This window comes from Phoenix dactylifera, chromosome 15 (assembly GCF_009389715.1).
Source record: "Phoenix dactylifera cultivar Barhee BC4 chromosome 15, palm_55x_up_171113_PBpolish2nd_filt_p, whole genome shotgun sequence".
Taxonomy (NCBI): Eukaryota; Viridiplantae; Streptophyta; class Magnoliopsida; order Arecales; family Arecaceae; genus Phoenix; species Phoenix dactylifera.
In genome coordinates this window covers 8,149,836-8,174,019 of record NC_052406.1, presented here as the reverse complement: position 1 = coordinate 8,174,019, position 24,184 = coordinate 8,149,836, and the positions used below count along the sequence as shown (strand labels likewise).

The following is a 24,184-nucleotide window of genomic DNA, read 5'->3' as shown; positions in this document are numbered from 1 at the left end:
ATTAGATGTGGGAAGTCAGGCGCCAAACTTGTGAGACAAAGATCTAAACAAATGAATTTAAATTATACCGAGCTTGTATGTAAAATAGAAAAAAAAACTTAACGAATGCTTGATGTTCGTATCATATTTAGAGTTAACAAGAGTTAACACGAGCTATTTGGTGCCTTCAAATCTTCAATAGCTTTTAATAGAAGTAGTAAGAGTTTTATTTATATAAATTTTAAAGAATTTAATAAAATTATAAAGAAGGATCTCATCTCTTTCCGTTTCTGTTTAAAGGCGTTATCAATTGAATCAATCTAACTTCTCTCCCGGCCACCCAACTTATCTGACAGCTACAATCCTCGCTAAGTCCCATTAGATAAAAAAAAAAAAAAAAAAAAAGAAGAGAAGACATTAATGCTTCTGTTTTGAGAATGGTACCATGAAGCTTCAGTAGAAACGATGGCTTTAAATACGGGCATTGCTGTAAAAATTCATTCTGAAAATAACTTGATAGATATATAATATAATATTTTGAAAATTAATCTTTCCAGTAAAAAAAATTATAATATTATCAAATAGATATAGAAATTATTACTAAATATACATAATAAAACCTACTGTCTATCCCGCAACAAATTCTTAAGATAAATTTATCTATTAAACTTTTCTTAAAAAATTCTACATGCAAATATTTTGTGAAAAATTAAGAAGCTCAAAATGTATTCATCTTCTGTGTCGCATAGATTGAAGGGATATCTATTTAAAGTAATAAATAAAATTTTAATTAGAAGATTTTTAAAAAAATTTAAAAGCTTATCATCTATTTAGTAAAAGTTTTTTCAAATAAATCTATCTACTAATCCTCATGTGAGTATTTCAGAAAAATTAAGAAGCTCCAAAATCTTCACCAACATTGCCAAATGTACATAGCAAATATTGCCAAGTGTACATAGTAAAAGTTTGCTATCTATCTAGCAAAAAATTATCAAGATAAAGAATTAATTAATGTTTTCTTAGAAAATTTCATATGTGTTATAGAAAAATTAAGAAGCTCCAAATACCTTCATCTTCCATGCTACACTGGTTAAAAAGATACCTATTTAGATTTTAGAGTGATAAATAGAACTTTAATTGGAGGACTCATAAAAAATTTTAAAAGCTTGCCATCTATTTAGCGAAAAATTCTTAAGATAAAGTCAACTACTAATTCATATGTAAGCATTTCAAAAAAGTCAAGAAGATCCAAATACCTTCATCTTCATGCCAAATAGATTGATAATCAGAATTTATTAAAAGACTTCTAAATTTTTTTAAAAGTCTGCCATCTTGCACTACTGTAATTATTCTTTTACAACTCAATTAAAACATACCAATGTTCATAAACTTTGTATAAGATGCACCAATTACCAAATCCCATGTAACATACTAGTCTATAGCTAGTATATACATATATTGAAATATTCTCCAATTTTTAATAGAAGAAGGGTATCACCTCATACAAAGTTGATGCTAGGCATACTTATTTTGGAAAAAAAATTAAATAACAGTTTCTCTCTGACAATATATAATTTTCTACCTTATTGATCAAATAGTAGAACCATTACCTTCTTTATGCACCAGCATTGCTTTACACTCAACATTTTTTTCTTTTAAATGACCATCCTCTTGGATTTGATGAATTATCATGCTAAATTCTTCTTTCAATTTGAGATGCCATCGTCTAAGTTTCCTTAAAGCATCTAGCACTCTTTTTTCATTATTTTTTGTAGCTTAGAGATCTTAACAATGGAAAATTAACACTTCAATTGACTTGTAGTAAATAATGCAAATCCTCTATTACTCATGTCATATTGCAACAAATACAATAATTCAGATTTTTCATTTTGAAAAGGAAATAAAGCAAGCATGGTGATCCCACTTGCTTGGTATTATAGATGGGAAGACTTGGAAGGCATGCTTGTCATGAAGTATTGTATTTTAAAAGGCCAGCTGGCACCAGATTACCTCCATATCTCAATCACCGTCAACGATTTCAGGGTCAACATTGGACCCTGAACGGTAGCAGATTCTGACGGTGGATCTAAGCCCACGTATAAATATTTTTATACGGACACCCGTACAAAAATTTCCGCACAGGCCCCAGTCACCGTAATGAGTCATGACCGGTGGATACGCTGACCTCCATACTGTGGGCGGTGGGCCGCACCCAACAAATCCCTGTATCGCATCCCATCTCCATCCAGTGCATCCACGCAATCCAACGGCTCTGATTCTCTCACCCCTAACGGCGTCAATGGTAGATTTTTTTCCTAAAATAGTTTTTTTTTCCTGAAAAATGTTGTTGTTGAAACTTATCCATCCCTTTCTCGGTCAATATCTAAGCTCTCGGTAAAGAAAGATTAGATTACAGAAAGCTTTTCTTAAGAAAATCCGAAGAAAGGCAAAAGAAACGGCCAAAATCTGACAATAATATAAGTTTGCCTTTTGGATTTGGTTGGATTCACTCGTCTCTCGCCGCTTGTATGATGCCAGCTAGCTTTCCTTCGTCTCTCGGTGAAATAAATATAAAGAAAGCCCAGTCATCGGAGCCTAAAAAGTAGAACGATAAAAAAAAAGCGACAGCTTTGATTCCAGCGGAGGCTCCGAGGAGGGAAGGAGGAAGAGAGGATGGCAAAGGAGGGTGTTAGAGAAAAGAGGATGGTAGGGATTTGGGCTGTTTTGGCCTGCATCTGGGTCTGGAATCCGAGCGTTGCCAATGGCGCCACGGACTCAGCTGACGGTGAGCTCCGCTTTAACATTCCTAGCAGCTTTTTTGCCCTCTTTTTGGTGATTTTCTTTGCTAGTTCCGAAGCGAAAGGCGTGTTTCTGTAGTGGGTACGAGGGAGGCACTGCATTTTGCTGTTCTGGTCGTTGAATCTATGGTCTTTTTTGGATGGGTGTTGTTTACTTTCGCTGTAGAAGATGGAAAATCTGCATTTTTTTATTTTTTTTTTGAACTGTATTTTTGGTGGCTTTTGAGCTGTTGAGGGCGGTTTTGTTTGGATTTAGAGAAAAAATCGGATATTTCTTTTGCCGGAGGTTTCGGCATTTGGGTTTTTGTTGAATTTTAAGGAAAAAATCGTTTTTCCTAATGTAGAGTTGTTTTTTTTAACGAAAATAGATATCTCTGAATCCTACCATCGCTTCGTGGCAAACAAGTCAGTGGCTTGATATAAAGAAGGTTTCTTTCTGTTGTCATCGTACTTTGGCTTTTTCACTGATCTTTTCTGCTTTTGAGGTTGGGAGGAGTGGATTGAATGATTTGATGATTTACTTCTGCAAACTATAAAGCAAAAGGGGAAAAAAGGAGATATTAGTTGATAAATTTATAGTATTTTTGTCAGTTTGATTTCAATTCGTCGATAAATTTATATTCCGCTATTATCTCTTACTATAACAAAACATAGCTTTCATGAATCTGATAGACGTGTGCTTTAACTGACTTGATCCATGGGGTGTTGGTATAACATTTAAATCTTAACTATTCTATATTCATATGTTTCTCTAATGTTCTTTGCAGTTTCTGCTCTCAATGTACTGTACAGCAGCCTGCAATCACCAGGCCAGCTGACAGGTTGGAACTCAAGTGGTGGTGATCCCTGTGAACAGTCATGGTTGGGTGTTACATGCTCTGGTTCAGCGGTTACAGCAATGTGAGATACATTGTTATGAGTTTTCTGAACCTTAGGTGCAATGTATTGCCTTGATGCTTTTTCTGATATATGTTTTATATTATGAACTCTATCAGCAAATTGTCTGGCTTGGAACTTTCCGGTTCATTGGGGTACCAGATGTCAAGCATGACTTCACTAACAGAGCTGTGAGTCCTCTAGTTCTTTCATGATGTATATACTATTGGATACCATAGAAATGGATGCTGGATTTTGATTTCATGAGACTGATGCAGTGACATGAGCAATAATAATCTTGGAGGTGGACAACAGATACCTTATAATCTTCCTCCAAATCTTGAGAGACTGTAAGTCATGCTAACTTTGTTGGTATCAGCGATTTGCTTTATTTCATGGTGACTGTCCATGAGAAATTTGATCTGCAGAAATCTTGCCGGAAATCAGTTCGCCGGAAATGTACCTTATTCAATTTCTCGGATTGTCCCACTAAAATATTTGTAAGTAGCCTTGCAAATATAATTATTTCATTTTAGCTTGCAATTATTTTCTTGCTTTTAACTAAGAAGTGTTGATATCTGTAGAAATCTTGGCCATAATCAACTGCAGGGCAACTTGAGTGACATGTTTGGGCAACTTACCAATCTCACCACAGTGTGAGTGTAAATTAAGCTCTCTTTCTTTTATCAAACTTATAAACTCCTCTTGGGATCTAGTTTACTTGCTATAGTATAAAAGAAACTACCATCGTTCTGCGGTTGAGGAAAGCCCAGCTCTCTTGGACAATCATCTATGGCACAATTGAGGACATGCACCAAATTCCTGCCAACCTTGTCCACATTCTTAACTGGATTGTGAATCATGAAAGTTATTTGCTGATCTCATAGTCATCATACCATATTAGCCTTGCATGTGTACACTGCTTTAAAACATTTGTGATAAATTTTGTGTCCTTCTAGCAAGGCATGCTATCCTAGATACTCATAAGTGAATGTCTTCACTTTTGAATATGCAAATGCTAGTTTCCCAAGTCTAATTCTCACCTATCTTTTTGCCCTTCCCTGCTTTCATTCATTAGTAAGTTGAAAACTTTATGATGCAGGGACCTCTCCTTCAATCTCTTACAGGTGACCTTCCAGAGAGCTTTAACTCCCTATCAAGTTTGACTACCTTGTAAGGCGAATAGCACAAAGCTCATGAATTAAATTTGATATTTAACACCACTTACAAATCTTACTACTAATGTCTATTTGCGATCCTGCAGATACTTGCAAAATAATCAGCTTACAGGTTCTATAAATGTCCTCGCCAATCTCCCTCTTGATGATTTGTAAGTAAATAATATTGTGCATAGAAAAAATATTTTGTGCATTATAAAGAAGAGCCTTATGTGCCCTTGCTTTCAGGAATGTTGCAAATAACCGCTTCACTGGATGGATTCCTGACAAGTTAAAGGCGATAACAATCTTCAGTGAGTACTTAATGGACCTTGATAGCATCATATAACCTGACAAGGATGATACTTTTGGAAAGCACTCACTTATCTTCTTTCACAGGACTGGTGGTAACTCATGGAGCTCAGGATCTGCACCTCCACCCCCACCATATACACCTCCTCCTCCAGGTCGACGAAGAAACCGTGGTCAACAATCTGGTGGCAGTAACAGTCCATCTGGTGGCGGTGGAAAAAGTTCTGGTATAGGTGCTGGAGGAATAGCTGGAATCATTATATCTATTTTTGTCATAGGTGGAATTATTGCATTTTTCTTGATGAGAAAACGAACACGAAAAATCTTCAAGGGAAGAAACCCTCGAAGAAGATCAGCCTTTCACCCCACTTGCTTCAAATGAGGTTAAAGGTATATCCCCTCCTCCCCTTCCAACACCCCACGACCTTCTTCTCAGTTTATATATGCTAGGGTAAGCTATCTTTATTTTCTTAACTATTGAATTTAGATAACACTGTATGATTAATCTTGCAATCACCATATTTTCACTTAGTTTCCTCATTATGTGTCTGGGTATGATACAAGAATGTAAACAATATTCTAATTAACAACTCAAATGAGTTCCTGAAATAGCTGTAGGGCAGAATCTCAGAAAAAAGTCATTTTGAGTTCAGAGTTCTCAATAAGATACATAATGCGATCCAGTTCATTGTTTATTAAAACAGGGTTCACCAATTTTGGATGAAAGTCTTGGCTCTAAATAAAAAAAGAGAGTGGATAATTGATGCTATTATGAAGAAATGTAAAGTAGGTTTTGGCAAGGTTGTTATGGTCTAAGGAGCATTATTTTGGTTTTTGTTGAGTTGAATTTGTGATGCTTCAGTTTGTTTCCTAAGTTCAGGGCTTTAGTTTGTCTGTCTGAGACCTGTTTATGTTAGTGGTTCTGTTGTTAGGTTATTTGTCTAATTGATGTCTTTTATGTATGTTCACCTTCTCATAGATTTATGTCCATGTATTTGGTGTTATTTGTATGGACTTTCTTTTTAAAATCTACCACATTTAGACCTTGGGATCCAGCACAACATGACATGGCACTCTTCTGCACTCCAAAAAATGAAGGATCTTGACTAGCTTGAACTCTTGAAATATTGATAGTTGGCACAACCTTTTTATCTGCAAATGAGCCTCAAGTCTTAATTGATTTAACTATTACACTGTATCTTATTATGAAAATTGTCTAGGATTTCGTGTCTCTCTATAGGCAAAAGGAAACTAGATTCACCAGTTGCTTAAAAAATCTGCACATATTTCCCCCTAAGACACTTAAAATCTTGCTAACCAGTTAGGTAACTTTATTATTTGCCTGTGCACACTTTGCACTAGCCTATCCTTGAATTGCAGTAGAAGCAAAAATATCATATGTATAATTAACGAGGACTTGCTGCCTTAATTCTGTCGTGTATCATATGAGCAGTGTCCATGGTGTTAACTCTATCATGGTTCTGCTTATATATAATAAGTCTTCTTTTATACCTTCATGTATTGCTCATAGTTCTGCTTCTAGCTAATCTGCTATCCCTGTTCTGCTATTGCAAATATATGTGGTTCTTCCTTAATCTCTGGCTATTCCCTGATGGCTTGGAAGTCATTGTGGTTCCAGGGTCTGTCTGTAATTGAGCTTAGACCATCCTTGACCTGGTGGTGCTTTTGTCATTTCATTTTGCGATATCGATCTTTCACCGTATATCCTTTGCTTTGTTGAGCTCCATAAAGTCTGCCTATTTCAGTAAATTCTTCTGAAGAATCGGCTGAGCCTTTCCCCATTCTTCTTGTACTTTTCATTCTTCCTCCTTCATATAGATTGCACGGTAAATGTTATTACCATTATTTATGCTCCAGTCTTTTCCCCCTCAAATGGAACCGCTCAGTCCAGATCCAAACTTGTCATTTTGGATGCCTCTGTACTCTTGAGTGGATACAGAGGGGAAATATTTAATGTTCGTTGGTAGTCTGGCAAAGGCCAAAGAGATATTCTTTGTCAGCAGTTGATAAGTTGTGTACATCTTGTAATTGTTATGTGCCTCCAATGAGCGTGATCATCCTCTATGGCATGATCTCTAATTTTGGATTATTGTGTGTACCATTTCTTTGTAAACTGTCTTATCCAAAAAAAATTTCTGCCAGTGCTCAGTCACACCCTTGTTTAGCAATCAGAGGTTCTGGGCTCGAGTCCTGGTTGGTGCTGCCCAAGTATGTGGACCTGGGAAATCTCTTTTCTATTATTCCATGCCATTCATCAAACTACTCATAAAATGTGGTCCTTCACTTTTAAGTTACTAGGGCAAGTAAATGGCGATCAACTTCGGCATTTTTGTAAAGTTTAATATGTATGACTTCTCTAAGCAATTCATTGGATCTACTTACACAACTTCAGGTTGTCAGACAAGAATATCTCTTGCTGCTTTTGGAGGCGATAGGTCCTCCAACATGTTCATAGTTGTTGTGACTTCCCTGCTTCAAAGATTATCCTCTCAATATGCATTTGCTGTGGTGTGGTCTAAATTTTTGATAGTGGCTCCACAATTTTAGGACTTGCTCCCTACTGGTGGATATGATGTACTTAATAGACTTCTTTGAGTTTTCAAGTGCAAAATCAACCCTCTTTTCGTCACAGTGTAGATTGTGGGTGAATTCAGAGCATCGACATATAGGACATATCAAATAAGTATTCTGTGTATCTTGTAGGTTTACATAAGCGGACTTGTTGTAGACACCAATGCAAGGCTGATTGAAAGTCCGGTTGCTAGACTTACGTACTTACCTTCTTGAACCAATAATTTTTAGACCTTTCAGCTGTCCTTGGTATAGATGTTTTTTGTTTTTCCTATAAGAGGATAGTTCAATGCAAATGATGATACCTGAATTCTCAGCCACTCGGATGGTCAAGCACTATCAAATAGGAAGTGCCTAGAGCTTTAGATGCTTTAAGTGTCATTGATTTTTTGTTTTTCCGTCTTTTCCTTAAATGTATAATTATAGTTTTAAGTTCTAGAGTGATATCGCATTTACAGACCACAGTTTTCACATAATCACTTGCTCAAGATGTTTCATATTCATTTACATTACTTAAGATTATTATTTTGTGCATGGATACATCTTCCCTTTTTTAAAGTTTATGTATCAGATAGCTTTAACACTGGACAGTTTTCTACTTTCATCAGTGTCTGGGAGACACTAAATGCATTTGAAGGAAGCAAGCTGAGCTGTTTAGCCACCAAAGTTTATCTGAACTTTATTGAATAAATGTTTGTTCCGAAGCATGTTCTGGTCTTTGAAACATTTCATGAATGGCAGACTCCACACGTGCAGTCATGGAAGGCCAGCTGTTAAATTGTCCTTGCTTGGATACGATGCTAATTAATTTGTTTAATAACTTCTTTCAAATTGCACCACTAGCTATGTCATTCCTGAAATTCTCTATGTTTGATTTGCTTATTTCATGTGAACAATCTGTTGCAGAGATGAAATCTATCCAAACATCCTATACTATCAACATAGCAACGTTGCCATCATCTGCTCCAGTTTAGCCCTTAAACCTCCTCCTATTGGATCGACACAAATCATTTTGATGAAGATGATTTCTCAACAAGCCTGTTGCGAAGAAAGCAAATACAGCACCCATAAAAGCAACTGTGTATTCGGTAGCTGATCTGCAGATGGCTACTGATAGTTTTAGTATAGATAATCTTATTGGTGAAGGCACTTTTGGACGTGTTTATAGGGCACAATTTAGTGATGGAAAGGTATGTATTTTACTTGAATTTTAAGCTTCTTACTTTCCCCCATTTTTGAGATATGGATAATTTACCGGGTCTTTTCTTTAATTTCTCCTTGTGCATTTTAAGTCTTTTATTTCAAAAGTAAGTAGTACACATGTTTCATATGAAGCCTATGTTTCCATAGATAACGAGACATTTTTTTGAAAGTTAAAAGAAATAATGTTCTATTAGGATTTTATCATTTGAACTAAATCATACTAGCACAACTATTAGCTTGTAACAGCATAAAATTCTACTGTATGACTGCAAATAGGGCAGAATATAATTGAGCAATGACCTCTCAAACAGTGTAAACTAGAACTTATTACCCAGAGAGCAAATTGCAGAAAAAAGAAATAGAAAGGCTTACACTGGTAATAAAAATGCCAGAATATTTTCTTTCTAGGGTCGACAATGTTGTATGACTGTTCACAACATTTTGTTAGGTAAAATCACTTATCTAAAACTTCAACAGCTGGTGGAAAAGCATCCTGGTTCACAAGAGAGAAGAGTTGTCTGGGTAAACAAATTTTCTGGTTATCTACAAAGAATCACTTCAAAATTCTCTTTAGCAAAGCAATTTATTGTCTTCTTAGCACAGAGAACTACATGCTTTGGCCATTTGAATTAAATACCTAGATGTGTTTGTGTTTGTTCGCAATAAGGATAGTAATAATTTTCCAAGGTGGCATTTCCTTGCCTGATCTCTTTTTTCTTTATTTTTTAAGTCAGCATACATATTAAGATTAATAAGAAAGTAGTCTTTAGGATGAACAATTTCTTCCTTTCATCCTTCCATTGATGGGTTTCTAGAATATTCGTAGTCAGTCTATTCTTCTATGTGCTGGTCATTTCTTCCAAATCTGAACAAAATTATTGCTAGTTATATATATATATATATATATATATATAATATATATATTATAGTAAATAATACTCTGAAAGGGGAAATAAGGGAACCAAATGATTGATCTCTGTCTGCATTTACCTAGTGATTGTTTTTTGTAGGTTTTGGCTGTGAAGAAAATAAATTCTTCAGCCTTGCTAAACCAATCAACTGAGAACTTCATTGAGCTGGTTCTCCAATATCTCACGATTACATCATCCCAAATTTAAACTGAGCTGGTGGGATACTGTTCTGAACATGGACAACACTTGCTGGTTTATGAGTTTCACAAGAATGGTTCGCTTCACGATCTCCTTCACCTCTTGGATGAATACAGTAAACCATTGTCTTGGAATAACCGAGTCAAGATTGCACTCGGTACTGCACGGGTATTAGAGTAAGTGGGATATTATTCTACATATTATCTTTAATTTTCTTTGTCCAAACCTTAAAACTTGTCGGCAGTAGATGATGATATAGTCCTGCAACCTATCTGCTATTTCATCAATGCAATTAAAACAAGTTTGGTTCCAGATGTAAAGAAAAAAGTTAATTTGAGATTTTTGTTTACGTTTATAAAGCAGCACTTTCTTATGATCAGTAAAACATGACAACATTTCTTTTCTTTGTTAAACTATATGTAGCCTTATGCCTCATCATCTCACAATTTTAAAATAGAAAAACTCATTTTGAAGGTTTCAGAAACCTTTAGTCTATTTGGAAGGTTATCATTTTCAGGACATTTTTAGTTCCTAATAAGTTGATTACCTTCTTTTAGGATTTATTAAACCTTTGATATGATTAATGCCTAAGCCTTTGTTCTGATCGGATTATCTTGAAGCACGCCAACTAATCAGTGCGATATTTCATCTCCGTTTTCAAGCAACTTGGTTTGTTATAAAATAGTGTTGATAGGTAAGATGTTTTATAAGCATTAACCTACCCTTGTGAGTATGCTATTTGATTCTTGCGGAACATGTGATATTTCTTTAATGGGATTATGATTGATACTTCATGCATTTAAATTGATTGCAATGCTGTCTTTGTAAAATTTAAGTATTTGGAGTGTCAATCATGTTTTCTTGGTGCCACATGATGTTCGCGAGCATATATGTTGTCTAGCAGTCATTTATATTTTTCAAAAATTTTATAGTTCATAAATTAGCTTTTTGGGTTGGGGAATTATTTGTGAATAATCATGATCTTCTAAAAATATGCCAACGTTCACGGACAGATTATTCACTACATGAAGTATCTCCATATTATTGATGGATAAATGTTATTATCATCGATTCTGTTACTGTTCCTAATTGTTTCCTTTTCAAGCTTTTTTTTTCCTGCATGAGTTTGTAGCTTTTGAATTATCAATATCTTTTCCCCTTTTTTTTTGATTTATGTGGCAATTCTGATGTGTGGTGAATACTCTTCCTTCTATTTTTGAAGTTATAGTTTCCTTCAATACTGAACTTATGGTGTTTATAATCATTTTATTACTTGCAATGTATTATCAGGTATCTGCATGAGGTGTGTTCTCCATCTGTTGTTCATAAAAATTTCAAGTCATCAAATATTCTGTTGGACATGGAACTCACTCCTTACCTTTCAGATTGTGGGCTTGCAAACCTCATCCCTGATGCAGAATTTCAGGTAAAGATCAGATTCACAGCACATCCACAAGTGGAATATAGAACCTTTTACTCCGGATTTCCTTTTTTCGGGTTGGTTTCAGTATAATTGGAATGCTGATGTTCATTCACACAATCTTTTATCCTTTCGATGATTAAGGTTTGTAAAAGTGAATGGAAACTAAAATGTTTTTCTTTCTAACATCATTTTGCCAATTTTATGTGTGCATGCATGTGTGGGAGACACAGAGGGCGGGGGGGGGGGGGGGGGGGGGGGGGGGGGGGGGGGGTCTGGTAAACAATTTTACAGGTATGTTTCTGGTGAATAGGGAAAAAGAAAAAAATTAATGGTGGCTAAATTCTATTATTTGATTTTTTAGGAGTACAAGGATTACCTTAGAAAAACCCTAACTTGAATTTTGGGGTGCAATTATTCTTTGTTATTTTATCAACCCCCACCATGAAAGGGCTTGGTAGATGAGAGTTAAAGCTATGGAGATAATCTGTCTGGTAGTATGTTTCTTGCCCCCTTCATCAGCATTTTTATTTTAGGATGTGGTTCGGCAGGCTTGGTCTCTGCTACTGTTATTATCTCTGGCCTCCCCCCTCTGTCTTCTTCTCCCTCTTCGTTCCGTTGTTTGGTGTGACTCGGGCCGGTACTTAAGGACCCGTGCGGGCGTGTGTTTAGTCCTGCATCGTTATTCGCTGGATAGATCTTGGGTATTATACAGGATCAAGGAACCCAAATAATACCTTCTGGCTAGCTATTTTGGGTGAGGTCCTGAGTTGTTACAATATATCAGAGCGGACCTGGCCCATAACCTATGTGGACTAGGGGACAACTGCAGCGCAGATCCATTGGGGTTGACCACAGGCTGATCGTATTGTTTGTGAATAGATTGAATGAATTTGAACCCTTAGCCTGATAAGAACGTCAGGGCTTGAACAGGGAGAGTATGTGAGGATCCGTGCGGGCGTATGTTTTAATCCACATCGGTTATTCGCTGGGTAGATCTTGTGTACTTATATAGGATCAAGGAATCCAAATAATACCCTTCGGCTAGCCATTTTGGGTGAGGTCTTGGGTTGTTATAGTACGGTATTGTGTAGATATCGTAACGAACCGGTAGCTGGCAGATATGACCCATGGTAACTAGTTCGGCGAGCCTTGCATTAGATTATCCATTATATGACTAATAGTTTGTAGAAAACTTACAAAGCTGCCTCATATGCACAAATTTGGGTTTGTTTGATGTGTTGGTCTCTTGGAGATCACAATTGAAAGCAAATTTATGTTGTCACCAATTGTGTGCCAACTCTTGGCACTTCCATATAAAAAGTTGTGAAGCCTTGGATAACTTCAAACGAAGCTAAAACCATTCTATAAAATAAATAGTTGTTCAGTCCAAGTGATTATTTATTGGATTTTACATTAATAAATATTTATACTTTCATATATAAAGCACAGATGTGTCCCTTGGTTCAAGTTTTAATTTTCCCATGTTGGGTTCTTCAGACACCAGAGACACCTGTTTTTTGTTTAGGTATTGAGATAATTAATGACCTATCTTGCTGTGACAGCCTTATGGGCCTGATTTACCATAGCCTAATTTTGGTAATACTGGATTGAGTTTTTATGAAGGTTTTTCCTAAATTTTTTAGTTAAATTCTGCAGGCATTAGATCTGACATGGGTTCTGGATACAGTGCCCCTGAGGTTGCCATGTCAGGCCAGTATACTCTGAAGAGTGATGTGTACAGTTTTGGAGTGGTCATGCTGGAGCTTTTGACTGGATGGAGCCTTTTGACAGGTATTCTTATCTGTTTTAGACTCCAGTCAAGATCCAAATGAAATAAAATATCTTATCGTTTTGTTTTTGATTGCTGTAACATCACTACAGCTCTAGGCTGCGATCTGAGCAGTCATTGGTTCGGTGGGCAACCCCTCAGCTCCATGACATCGATGCATTGGACAGGATGGGTTGATCCAGCCCTCAAGGGGCTATACCCTGCAAAGTCACTCTCACGATTTGCTGATGTTATTGCGCTCTGTGTTCAGGTAAATGTAGCACAGACTGGAAAAAAATAAATAATCTAATTCTTTTTTCTAGCAAGCATGGTGTAAAAATTCATTAATTTACTATTCTGATTATAAGGCACGCAACTGAGTACCAGTTCCACAACATTTTGAAACATTGCTTCATGTGTTAGACGTAATAAATTTAAAATGAAAGCCTAAATTTAATTGAAAGCCAGCATATCTGTCTGCACTGTTGTGTTACATAGGTTAGATAAAGTTTATTAATTTCTTAGCTTGGGATTTGGATCTTGACAGCCTGAGCCGGAGTTCAGACCACCCATGTCCGAGGTTGTGCAGGCTTTAGTTCGTCTGGTGCAGAGAGCCAACATGAGCAAGAGAATGCTCGGTGGAGACACACAAGAGACTGCTCGACGAGCTGACGATCCAGACACACCCGACGACATGTTCTAAGGCATGAGTTAGCTTGTTATGCTGTCAAATCTCTCAGATGGCGGCATATTTGTTTTCCTTGTACGTCTTTTTTTTTTTTTTTTCCTTGAAGGTAAGAAACCCTTCGTTTTAAATGTTTTGTATTTTTTTCCACAATGGCCTACTGTGTTTAAACCAGAATTCTTTGATTCGCCTGGTATTGAGAATAAGCAAATGGTCATTCTGATCAGAGTTCTGCATAAGTTTACATTTTTATTTTTGGTCAAAAGGAACTCAAACTAATGTTCAGAATGATAATTTTGTTCTAACATCTTGTACACCTTAATGGTGGTTAAAGGAAGCTCAAAAGGAATCCCCTAGTTCTGGTTGAGCGGACCGAGGGGCTGGCTGTGTTTTTTGACTTAGCAAGAGATGAAAGGCTGCCAATGGTGAATATGTTCTGACACTCAGGCGACGACTTGGCAGCACAAACCATTTGAGTCCAATGATGCCGTCAATTCATTGTGCTGCCCATGTCGCCACATCCTTTAGTCTGATGGATTTTCTTGTATTCTGAAGTTGGGAAACTAAAATGCCTGAAGAGGTGCTTCCCTAGATTTGTGTAGCTGATCACTTTCTTCTACAATTGAACTCTGAAGTCTTCATGAGTTTTTTGAAAATGTTGTGCAGTCAAAATCTCCATGCATATATTTGTTACATCTCAGAGGTTTTATATACTTATGTACATACTTAATACAAAAAAAATTAATATAATATATGCATACTAAAAAAAAAATAAATAATATTGACCGATATAGAATTACGCTAATAAAAAAAATAATACCGACTAATATATGCTGATATAACTCACATTAATAAAAAAAATAAAGCTAATACAAGTTGTTACGTGATTTTTAAAATTATGTATCTGAAAATTTTTAGAACATTTCATATGCTGATGTAACTGAAGAGTGCTCTTCAGATTGTAACCATGGCTTTCTAGGGGTATCGTAATCTTAAAAAATAAAAAATCTTAAAAAATAAAATAAGACGATGTTATTTCTAATTCTCAAGTTGCAGGATTCGTAATTCAGTAAATTGTCGTTAAATTCCAAGTTTCGAGATTGTTTGCTCTTCCCTCTTTTTTTTTTTTTTTTTTTTTTCTTTTTTTTCCCGGATTACGGATTGAAGCTTCGCTTCGAGAAGGTGAACTGATTTGGTGCATTTAACCGCACACGTCGCTGCGTTAACTTTCGATTCTTTCCAAAATGGTACATCAGTCCATCGACGACTGATCTCTCTGATCCTTACCTTAGAATGCCAGCCTAAACCATAGCATCCATTAGCCAGCTCGTAGAAGAAATCATCAAAAAGCTATTTCTGTTTCTTTGGAGATGAATTAATACAGAGCCACATAAAGGACGTGGCATGAAAGGAATGAAGGAACGAGAGCAGTAACAAAGAACTGTAGTAATTATAATTGTCTTCATCTGTGTCCTGGTAATTAGCTTAACGAAGAGCACCCGAGCTCCATGACAGCAGCAGCACCAAACCAATCAGCAATGGCCTCCAGGGACTCCCAGCTGAAACAGAGCCGGTGCCAGAAGTGACAGCCTCCTCATGCGTCCCGGTTTCGATCATGATCTCAAACTTGCAATTCGGCTGCGATGGGTCGGTGCGCGTGATCGTCGACAAAGTCGAGAAGTTGCATGCCCCCTTCTGCTGGCTCGCCTCCTGGTAGAACTGGTTGAATGCATAAGATATGTTGCTCCTCACGTCCAATCCGTTGCACCGACGACCCATAGCCGAGGCTCGTGCAGTCGCCATACGTGCAAGCGTAAGTAACAGCGTCGGAGATCTGCGGATCGCCGATGCTGGCCGCCGGGGACAGCACACACCACTGTCTGTCCAAATACTTCACTCCCTTGGCTTGCGTCAGATTCTGGCCATTTTCGAGCACCAGCGGGTACTTGGCGGTGCCGTCGTAGTAGAAGAGGCCCCAGTGGCGCTCGAAATTCCCCGGCAAGGTGCTCTTTTCGTCCTCGTCGATAAGCGCGAAGATGTAGACGTCCGGCGGCGTCATCGGCCGCTTCGGGGTGCCCTGGCGCTGTATAATGCGGTTGAGGAGCCCCTGGTTGAAGCGGCGCGCGTACTCGACGGTGGCGTGGGGGTCGCCGTCGGTCGGCCAGCCAATCTCGCCGACGATGACCGACATGTTGGCGAAGCCGTTCTCTCGAGGGTCCAGATGAGGGTGTCATAATTGGCGTCGAAGACGTTGCTGTAGGTAATGGGGCCGTCAACGACGGGGGAGGAGGTGCCGCCGAAGAAGGCGAAGTCGATGGGGAAGTGGGGGTCGGCGTAGAGGCTGAGGAAGGGGTAGATGTTGATGGTGAGGGGGCCGCCGTTGTCCTGGAGGAAGCGGACGATCCGGAGCATGAGGTTCGCGGATGTCGGAAGCGGAAGTCGCCTTCGAGGTGGAGGCCGCTCGGAGACTGGTAGACCGTCGGCGTTCAGCGGGATGGTCACCTTCACCTGACCTGCCTGAGCCCGGCCTTGATGAGGGCCGCCTGGACGTTTCTGCAGGGCTGGAAGGGTGGTCTGCTTAAACATTGCTTTTGTATGTCTTCAGGAAAGGCTCGTTGCCAACTGCAACAATATCTATGCGGACATGGTACCAGTAAGTTGCTGTTACAATTTTGTTTCCTCTGATTATCTTCACTAAAAGTTTTTCTAGTTTTTCTGAATCTTTTTTTTTTCCTTTCTTTTTTTCCATTGCCTGATGATTCTTGAAATTATTCCTGATGTCAGGATTTGCTGATGATGCACAACAATTGAAGTCCTAGCTAGTTCAATCACCCATCATCTAGGTGTTTGATCATTTTATGATGGATGATTGAACAGGGTAGAGCATATTGCAATTTACATGAGACATGCATAATTGAATATTGCTAAATGTTCGGGTTCATTATCTTGGTTAAAATATTTTCTCTAAGTTTGTCTTTGTTTCTACGAATTCTTTTTGAAGTTGGGATTGTTTGGAAAAGGCAGAAATTTCGTGATTGCATGGCCTAGGCTCATGCAAGGTTTGGTGGCATGTTCGTAACCTTATATCGGTGCCGTACTTTGAGATGAAGGCGATTACATTCTGCATCACCCACTGCTCGGCAATGGAAACGCTGCTGGCGAGCGGGGGCGAGGAAATCGTTCGGCAATGCCGAGCATGACCTCAATTCCAGACCTCCCAAGAGCCCGCAGAACCAGCGGAGAGGCTCGAACAGCTTCACCTTGTTGATTCCATTGTCTCTGAGCATCCTGACGGTGATGTCCGGAGGGAGGAGGTTGGAAGTCATGCCCCCCAGTTGCATCCCAGACCATCTACAATTGGTGCGCTATGAAATGAGTGGAGGAGGAAGAGCCAGAGGGAAAGAGCAGCGTGAAGACCCATTTGTTTGATGGTTGGTTTCCAGTCTAAGATTGGTCCTTCAAAAGTGGGCCTTGTTTTGGGGGCTGGCCTTTTTAAACTTTCTTTTGCGTCTGGAATCCGGAATAAACGTTGAGCAAAGTGGCTTTTAAATGGTGGTAGAGATTTGCCTGGGATGGAAAGGAATGACACCAGAGATCCAACAAGGAATTCGGTTCCTTGGAAAACCCAATTGGACTGGGCTTCGGAGGATCTTTTATGGTGGGTGAGAATTCGGTCGGAGGAAGCAAGGTATGAGTCGGTTGATGTCGCTTTAACCGGGGGCTATTGCCCCACCTTCGCCACGGCCACCTGCGATCATCGTTTTGGGGAAGTGGGTCCTGCGTTCCCATGACATTAGCACGAACATGTACATGCATCTTGTGCAGCTAGATGTGTGATATGCACGTAACATTATATCGGCTCATATTTATCACAATCCAAGTTTCTGCATCATGTCAAACTTGATCTATGGGGATCATCTATTATGCATTGATTCAACTAGTACATATGCCTTAAAGTAAAAACCATGGAAGTTGTTTTTTTTTTTAACAGAAAAATCAATGCTTGAAGTAAAACTTGCCGGAAAAAAAAAAAAAGAAAAGCATTTTGGCAAGTGTGATGGCGTGCTTGATTTTATAGGTTGCTGAGTGACAACCGGAATAGTCTAGCCTTTTTCTTAAATATTTGGGGTTCAGCATGATACCATTATGTACTTTTAGGTATAGTTTTACGAATATTGATGTTTAGATTTTTTTTGGTGAGAGAATATTGATGTTTATTTGATTTTGTGCCATCATGTAATTTTTTGTCCAATTTTGTAAAAAAGCTGGCATGTTATTTATTGGATGACTACTACACTTTTACCACCTATTAATATACATAAGTTTTGTTGAGGATGGGACAGCTCGGTAATATTCATTTTGGAGAGGCCTTGGATGCAGGCTGCCGAGGTTACCAATTCTTTTACTGCTGGAGAAATTGCCAATGGCTTGGGACACCTGAGGCTTTCTCTCTGCTTTCTGCAGCGATCCGGATGGTGTTTCTCACTTGGGAGCTCCACCTCCGAGTTTTGTCAAGATCAACTTTGACGACATATGATGGATGGCAGGTGCTAGAGCAGGTGTGAGTTTTATTATCCGGAGCCTGAATTAGAGGCATGGTGTTGTAGGCGGTATGCCGATTTTTGAGACATCGATACTTGGAGCAAAACTAAAGGAGCAGCTTTGGCTGGTATCACCATTGCGAGGAGAATCTCCAGAGCTAATTGTATTATTATCGAAGATGATTCGACTACGATTATTGGGTGGATTCAAGGGCAAGGCAAGGTCAGCTAGTGCCCACTTGCTCCTACATGACATCTGGAAAGTTTCAGGGAGTGTGTGTCTTAGATGGCAGAATATCTACAAAAAAAACTAATAAGGCGGCTAACTGGATTCTTTTTACGTATAGCCCCAGCGCCCAAGTGAGATCCTGTGGACTGATTCGGCTTCCATCCCACTTTTATTTTGAAATATTTTATTTTTTGACTTTATGAGATGTATTCATACTAAATTTCGTATGATCTATCCATACTACCAAAAAAAAAAAATGGTCAGCAAAAAATTTTGTTAGAAGTACAAACACATTTATTTAGTGGCCAACCAAAAAAAGGATAGAGTCTTCCATTTATATCTATTTCTGTCTTCCTATTTTGCTTGATTTTAGAACCTTCAGCCTAAACATTCTGTTTGAGCATTTAATTAATAAGATGCCTTAGGAGCTACCTAAAAATACTACTATTTTCTCTGCATGCTCCGGCAAATTTCTAGCTTTTACCCCTCCACCGAATGCTCCTCTCTCACGGTAAAAATCATGTGATGTGCGGTTATGCTTCGAATGCTTTGCCATAGATAGCATCAACTCGGTTTCCGTTCTTTGTCGGTGCACTTCTTTATATCTCCAATGCACAGGAAAGGATGCCGATGGGGAAGAAGCAGGCCCTAGCCTTTGTCCGGCCGATCATTCCGCTGGGCATCTTGCATTCACGTCAGTATCCAAGTCCAATACTATTCTATCACGTAGCAAGGAAATAAGGTAAAGCAGTGGAGGGTAGGGGAGAAAGAGATTGGGTGATAACATTGCTCATTCCACTCTTTTTTCATTCCATCCTTGGCCGCCACCTGCAGGACAGCCTCCGGCCGGGCAAGGGAAAAATAAAAAATTCCATCATGTAAAGACGTTTTCTGAGGCCTACCACTTTGGTTGGACCCGAAATGCGCGACTGTTGAGGGCAGAAGGTTCTCGGCCGGAGGATGGTGATGGATAAGAGCTGCTGCTTCAGGTCGGGAGGTCTCCTTCTATGCCGCTTTGTTTTCTCTTAGGATGGTCAGAGACATTTGGGGCACTTGCTGTGCTGTTTCAGCGCCCAGATTCGCTGTTGTTTCTTGGGTGCTCCTACCTCTTGGTCATCTTAAGGTGAACTCTGGTGACAGCGTAGTGATGGATGGAGGTTTAGAGGAGTTGGATTTGTTATCAGAGACCACCTTGGGAGACTGGTTGCAGCGGGTGGCTGGTGCACGCTAGGGCTCACTGTAGTTGGGGCAGAGCTGCTGGCAGCTTGGGAGGGTATATCTTATGCGAGGCGGATGCTCGGTGCCGGGCGGATGCACCTTGTGGGAGATTCATCTATAGTTATTGATTGGATCCAAGGTGCGGACAGGTATGAAGATAGTCATTCTCTTATTCGTGAGATTGCAGGTTGGCTATGGAGATGGACGAGTTTCAGATAGTTTATGTATTTCGAGGCGAACAGGAAAGCAGACTGGGTTGCTTCCTATGTTGCACGACATTTCGAGGAGCTCCGCTGGACATCCACAGTAGAGCCCCGCCCCTATTGTATTTTTTGTTTTCTTCTGACTTGGCAGGATGTACTCACGTTAGAGCTATATGAATTGCCGTTTTCACCCCCCCCTCCCCCCCCCCCCCCCCCCCCCCCCCCCCCCCCCCCCCCCCCCCCCCCCCCCCCCCCAACAAAAAAAAAGGAAAAAAAAAGAGACATTTTCTTGCTGCCTTGTCATATAAAAAACTGTTAAATTAACATTCATAATATGCTAGATGTTACTAACTTAAGTTATAACAAAAACAGAGTGAATAGACATGAAAGATCATAGAGGAATGTCTGCTAGATCCTGAAAGGATTTAGCTATAGGTTGTTTCTTTTGGTCCATGAATGAATTATGTTGATGTATGGATGGATGAAAATCCAGCTAAAGCCGATGAAAAGGAAGAGAGAGAATACAGAAGTGGCATCAAGATGGAAGACCCTGTATGAATTTCTGATAGCCAATAAAATGAACAGCTTAGTGATTATCCATGGCATTTTACTTGTGACTCCATGCTCAGGAATCATTAGGACTCAAGTACCTGGAGAGTTTCGAAGGCGACAAGCTATCCATTGAAATCATTCTTGAGACGATACTGGTGTATAATTTATTTTTCTCCCCTCATGGCAAAAGGGCCTCGCATTCTGATGCATATTTCTCAGAGTTATTTCATTACGTCCTAATAAGTAAGTTTGGTTCTTGAAGTTTGAATTCTTTGTAAGTGCAAGATCCTTTGTACAATTAATGGGATACCTTGCGAATCATGCATGTTCTTTGATTAGGGTAAACACCTTCGGATTGTGCTCTTGCCATGCTGCAGTACAAGATACGTTTTTTTAAATGAGTTTTTAAAAAATGATGAAGTTTTTTTTTTAAATTATTATTTTCCAAATGGACATGGAGAGGGATGTAGTTTTTTGACTTAGCTTTCTGTTATCTTGGATATGGAATGGTACACAAAATGCAATTGCAACGATCATCATTCAATCATGATGGCCTACAATTTTTAAATATCCAGTAGAAATGAAGCAAGTTAATGGTGCAGATAAATGGAATTGTGGTCTTGAGTAGGACATGCTTCTATCATGATGTGACTACAAATTTATGTTTAATATTACTTTTTAAAAAACTTGAAAATATGCTAGATTTGGCCACTGTAATGTTGAAAACAATAGATAGCCCTACAAATCTTGTGTTCAATCCAACCAGAAAAAAAAAATATTGGGACTGGCTGAGTTACAGAAAGGCTAAAAGAAAAATTAATTGAAAAAAAATTCTTGGCTAAGAAAAATTTTATTAAAAAATTAGACAAGAAAATAAACCACCCAGCGGCCCTGCCTTGTCCACATGGCTCAATGTTGACCTGGCTCAAGCCATCCTGATTTGTTTCAATACACGTGTCGATCACGTGGTTATGGCAATATCGAGAATCAAGCCAGATCCAAGGGCATTTCTCTTTTAGGGCCTTACAAATTCCTACTCTCCCTTTTGTTCCGGAATCCGGATCTGAAACATCCTCCCTACCGAGAGAGCAGCAGCAGTAACAATGGCGTCCTGGAGGGGAAGAGGAGCCGAGCCGAGGACGACTTCGACGAGTACGACCCCACACCCTATGCGGCGGTTACGACCTCGCCCTCACCTTCGGCCGCCCCCTCCCTCCCTCCGACGAGATATGCCACCCCCTCTCCTCCGCCGGTGGCGACGACGTCGACTACAACCGCCCCCACTACACCTCCGGATCCACTACCTCCGCCTACGGGACCGAGGCCGACTTGGGCGACCGCTACGGCCGCCCAAGCCCCCAGCCTGGCCTACGGCTTCCAGCCCCCGCAGGAGGAAGAGAGCGGCGGCTTCGGCGGTGGGTTCGGTGGCGGATTCGGTGGCGACCTCCGCCCCCAACCGCCGAGGCCCGAGTACGGGCATGGTGGCGGCGAGGGCGAGTACGGAATCGGGCAAGGGTTCGGGTTCGGCGGGGGGAAGGAGGAAGAGAAGGAGCCCCGTTACGGACGGCGCCCCAGCCTCAGGAGGAGGAATACGGATTCGGATCCGGGTACGGGAAGGATCGTCCGAAGCCGTATGGAGAGGAGGGAGGGCAGGGTTATGGATCTGGATCTGGAAGCAAGTATGGCGGCGGGGGTGGTACCGGAGAGGCGAGGAGGAAGCGTTTGGCGGCGGGATTGGCTACGGGAGGAGCGAGGAGTATGGGTATGGAGAGAAGCCGAGTTTACGAAAGGCCGAGCTATGGCGGAGATGAGGAGCGGACTGCGAGGTACGAGAGGCCGAGCTATGGCGGAATGAGGAGCGGACTGGGATGTACCAGAAGCCGAGCTATTATGCGAAGAGCAAGGGGAAGGACATGGCCGCCCCAAATATGTGAGTTCAAAAATTTTTCTTTTCCCCCTTTTTGTTACCTCTGTTCCTCTACGATGATTTATTTGTATCATCTTCTCTTTTCGTGAGTCATATGTTGCTGATGTGCGCACCTGCAGTTTGATGAATTGCTTGAATTTTTCTTGTTATGGTACAGTGAAATTAACTTAATTTTGTCGGGGAGTGATTGTTGGGTTATTCGCTTCTGTCAACCACGACAAAGGTGTTAATTTGGGAGTCCATTTTGGGGGGGATTGTGCATAAGAGGCATATACTATGTAGGGGGTATTATCTCGATCAAGTATATCTCCTAGTGGTGTTGACAATTTAATTGTAACATGACTGATTCACTGGCTTGCGGTGGGGAAAGGAGAACTCCATTCCCTGCTTGACTACATCGCTCAATTAGTAATGTAAAGCTGTTCCTTGGTATTTCACCACCTTGCAGCGAGGGCCTATTTTTGGTTGCATGATACGATTTTTCCTAGTTTTAATCTTGTCTTTTTTGACTCCTACCCCTCCAGAAGCATATTGATTTGAACATTTCAATCTTTACAAATGATTGTGAGAGCCATTTTGAATTATGTTAAACATGACGCAAGTTGCCAAGTGGTTAGTAAAGAGGGTGCACTCTTCGAAGGGAAAACCCCTTGATATCAAGTTGCTAATAACTGATTGTGAGAGCCATCGTGAATTATGTTAAACATGGTCAGCTAGCCAGTTTTTACTTAGCTTCCTTAGCCTTCTGCAAGTATTCAACAGTTGAGAGACCAAATGCACACCCTTACGTATAGATAGAGAACATATGAGACTGAATTAAATAAAAGGCTGTTTATTGGCCAGTCTTGGATTATTCTTTTTTTTTTCTGACTGTTTTTTTTCCTTGTTGGAATAATGGCAGGGCAATGACTCTGATGACGAGGAAAAGAAGCGCCATCATCACCATCACCACCACCACCGTCGCAACTATGATGATGACTAAACCATTTCCAGTACGACTATCTTGTATTGGTATGGCTTGATCCCTCACAAAAAACTAGTAGCTAAAATAAAGATGAGGGTGTGGTGTGTGTTCTCTGTGGTGTGTTCTGTTGGAAACTTTTCATTGCTCTTGCAGTGGCAGGTGGACTTCTGTGAAGAGCAATTCGTGCTTTGAATAAAGTGATTCAGTGTTGTTACGTTTGCTGTCATTACGTGGAAACTGAGTCATGAAACAATGCTGTTAGTTTGGAAATACTTTGTTTTGTAACATGGAATTATTGTCGGCAATTGTAGTCGGTAGAGCTGATTTGTTGGTGGTTGGCTGGTCCAGTTCCATGTAGACCTGTCTTCTTTTGCCTGATTGGTTCGAGGTGCCTTATAGCCATTTCTTTCCCTCCATTGCGAGCCAATTCATGATGATTGTGATTGTTTCCCCTCAAACCAGAGCACTCACTGTGGAAGTTCACCGGGGGGCAGAAGTTATATACACCACTATTACTAGGATTGCATAGAATTCGGGTATATGCATAGAATCCAAACATCATGTTTACTTCTGAATTTTGTTGGTTGCGGCCAGAATGAACCTTGATACCTGAGCCAATGAGACTATTTCGCTTAAGTGTGCCTGGAT

The 24,184-nt window shown here is 39.8% G+C and overlaps 1 protein-coding gene and 2 pseudogenes across 1 annotated transcript; 2 read left to right on the top strand and 1 right to left on the bottom strand.

Annotated features, from left to right (window-relative positions):
* Positions 1-2,426: 2,426 nt before the first annotated feature.
* LOC103714837 lies at positions 2,427-14,141 on the top strand (annotated as a pseudogene).
* Positions 14,142-15,232: 1,091 nt separating this feature from the next.
* Positions 15,233-17,524, bottom strand: LOC103714862 (annotated as a pseudogene).
* A 990-nt stretch (positions 17,525-18,514) lies between these two features.
* On the top strand, positions 18,515-23,841 carry LOC103714845. Its single transcript, XM_039134489.1, is given in 4 exon segments — positions 18,515-18,666; positions 21,576-21,814; positions 21,817-22,575; positions 23,474-23,841. Coding segments are annotated over 4 exon segments (1,158 nt in total). The 3' UTR covers positions 23,482-23,841.
* The last annotated feature ends 343 nt before the right edge of the window (positions 23,842-24,184 follow it).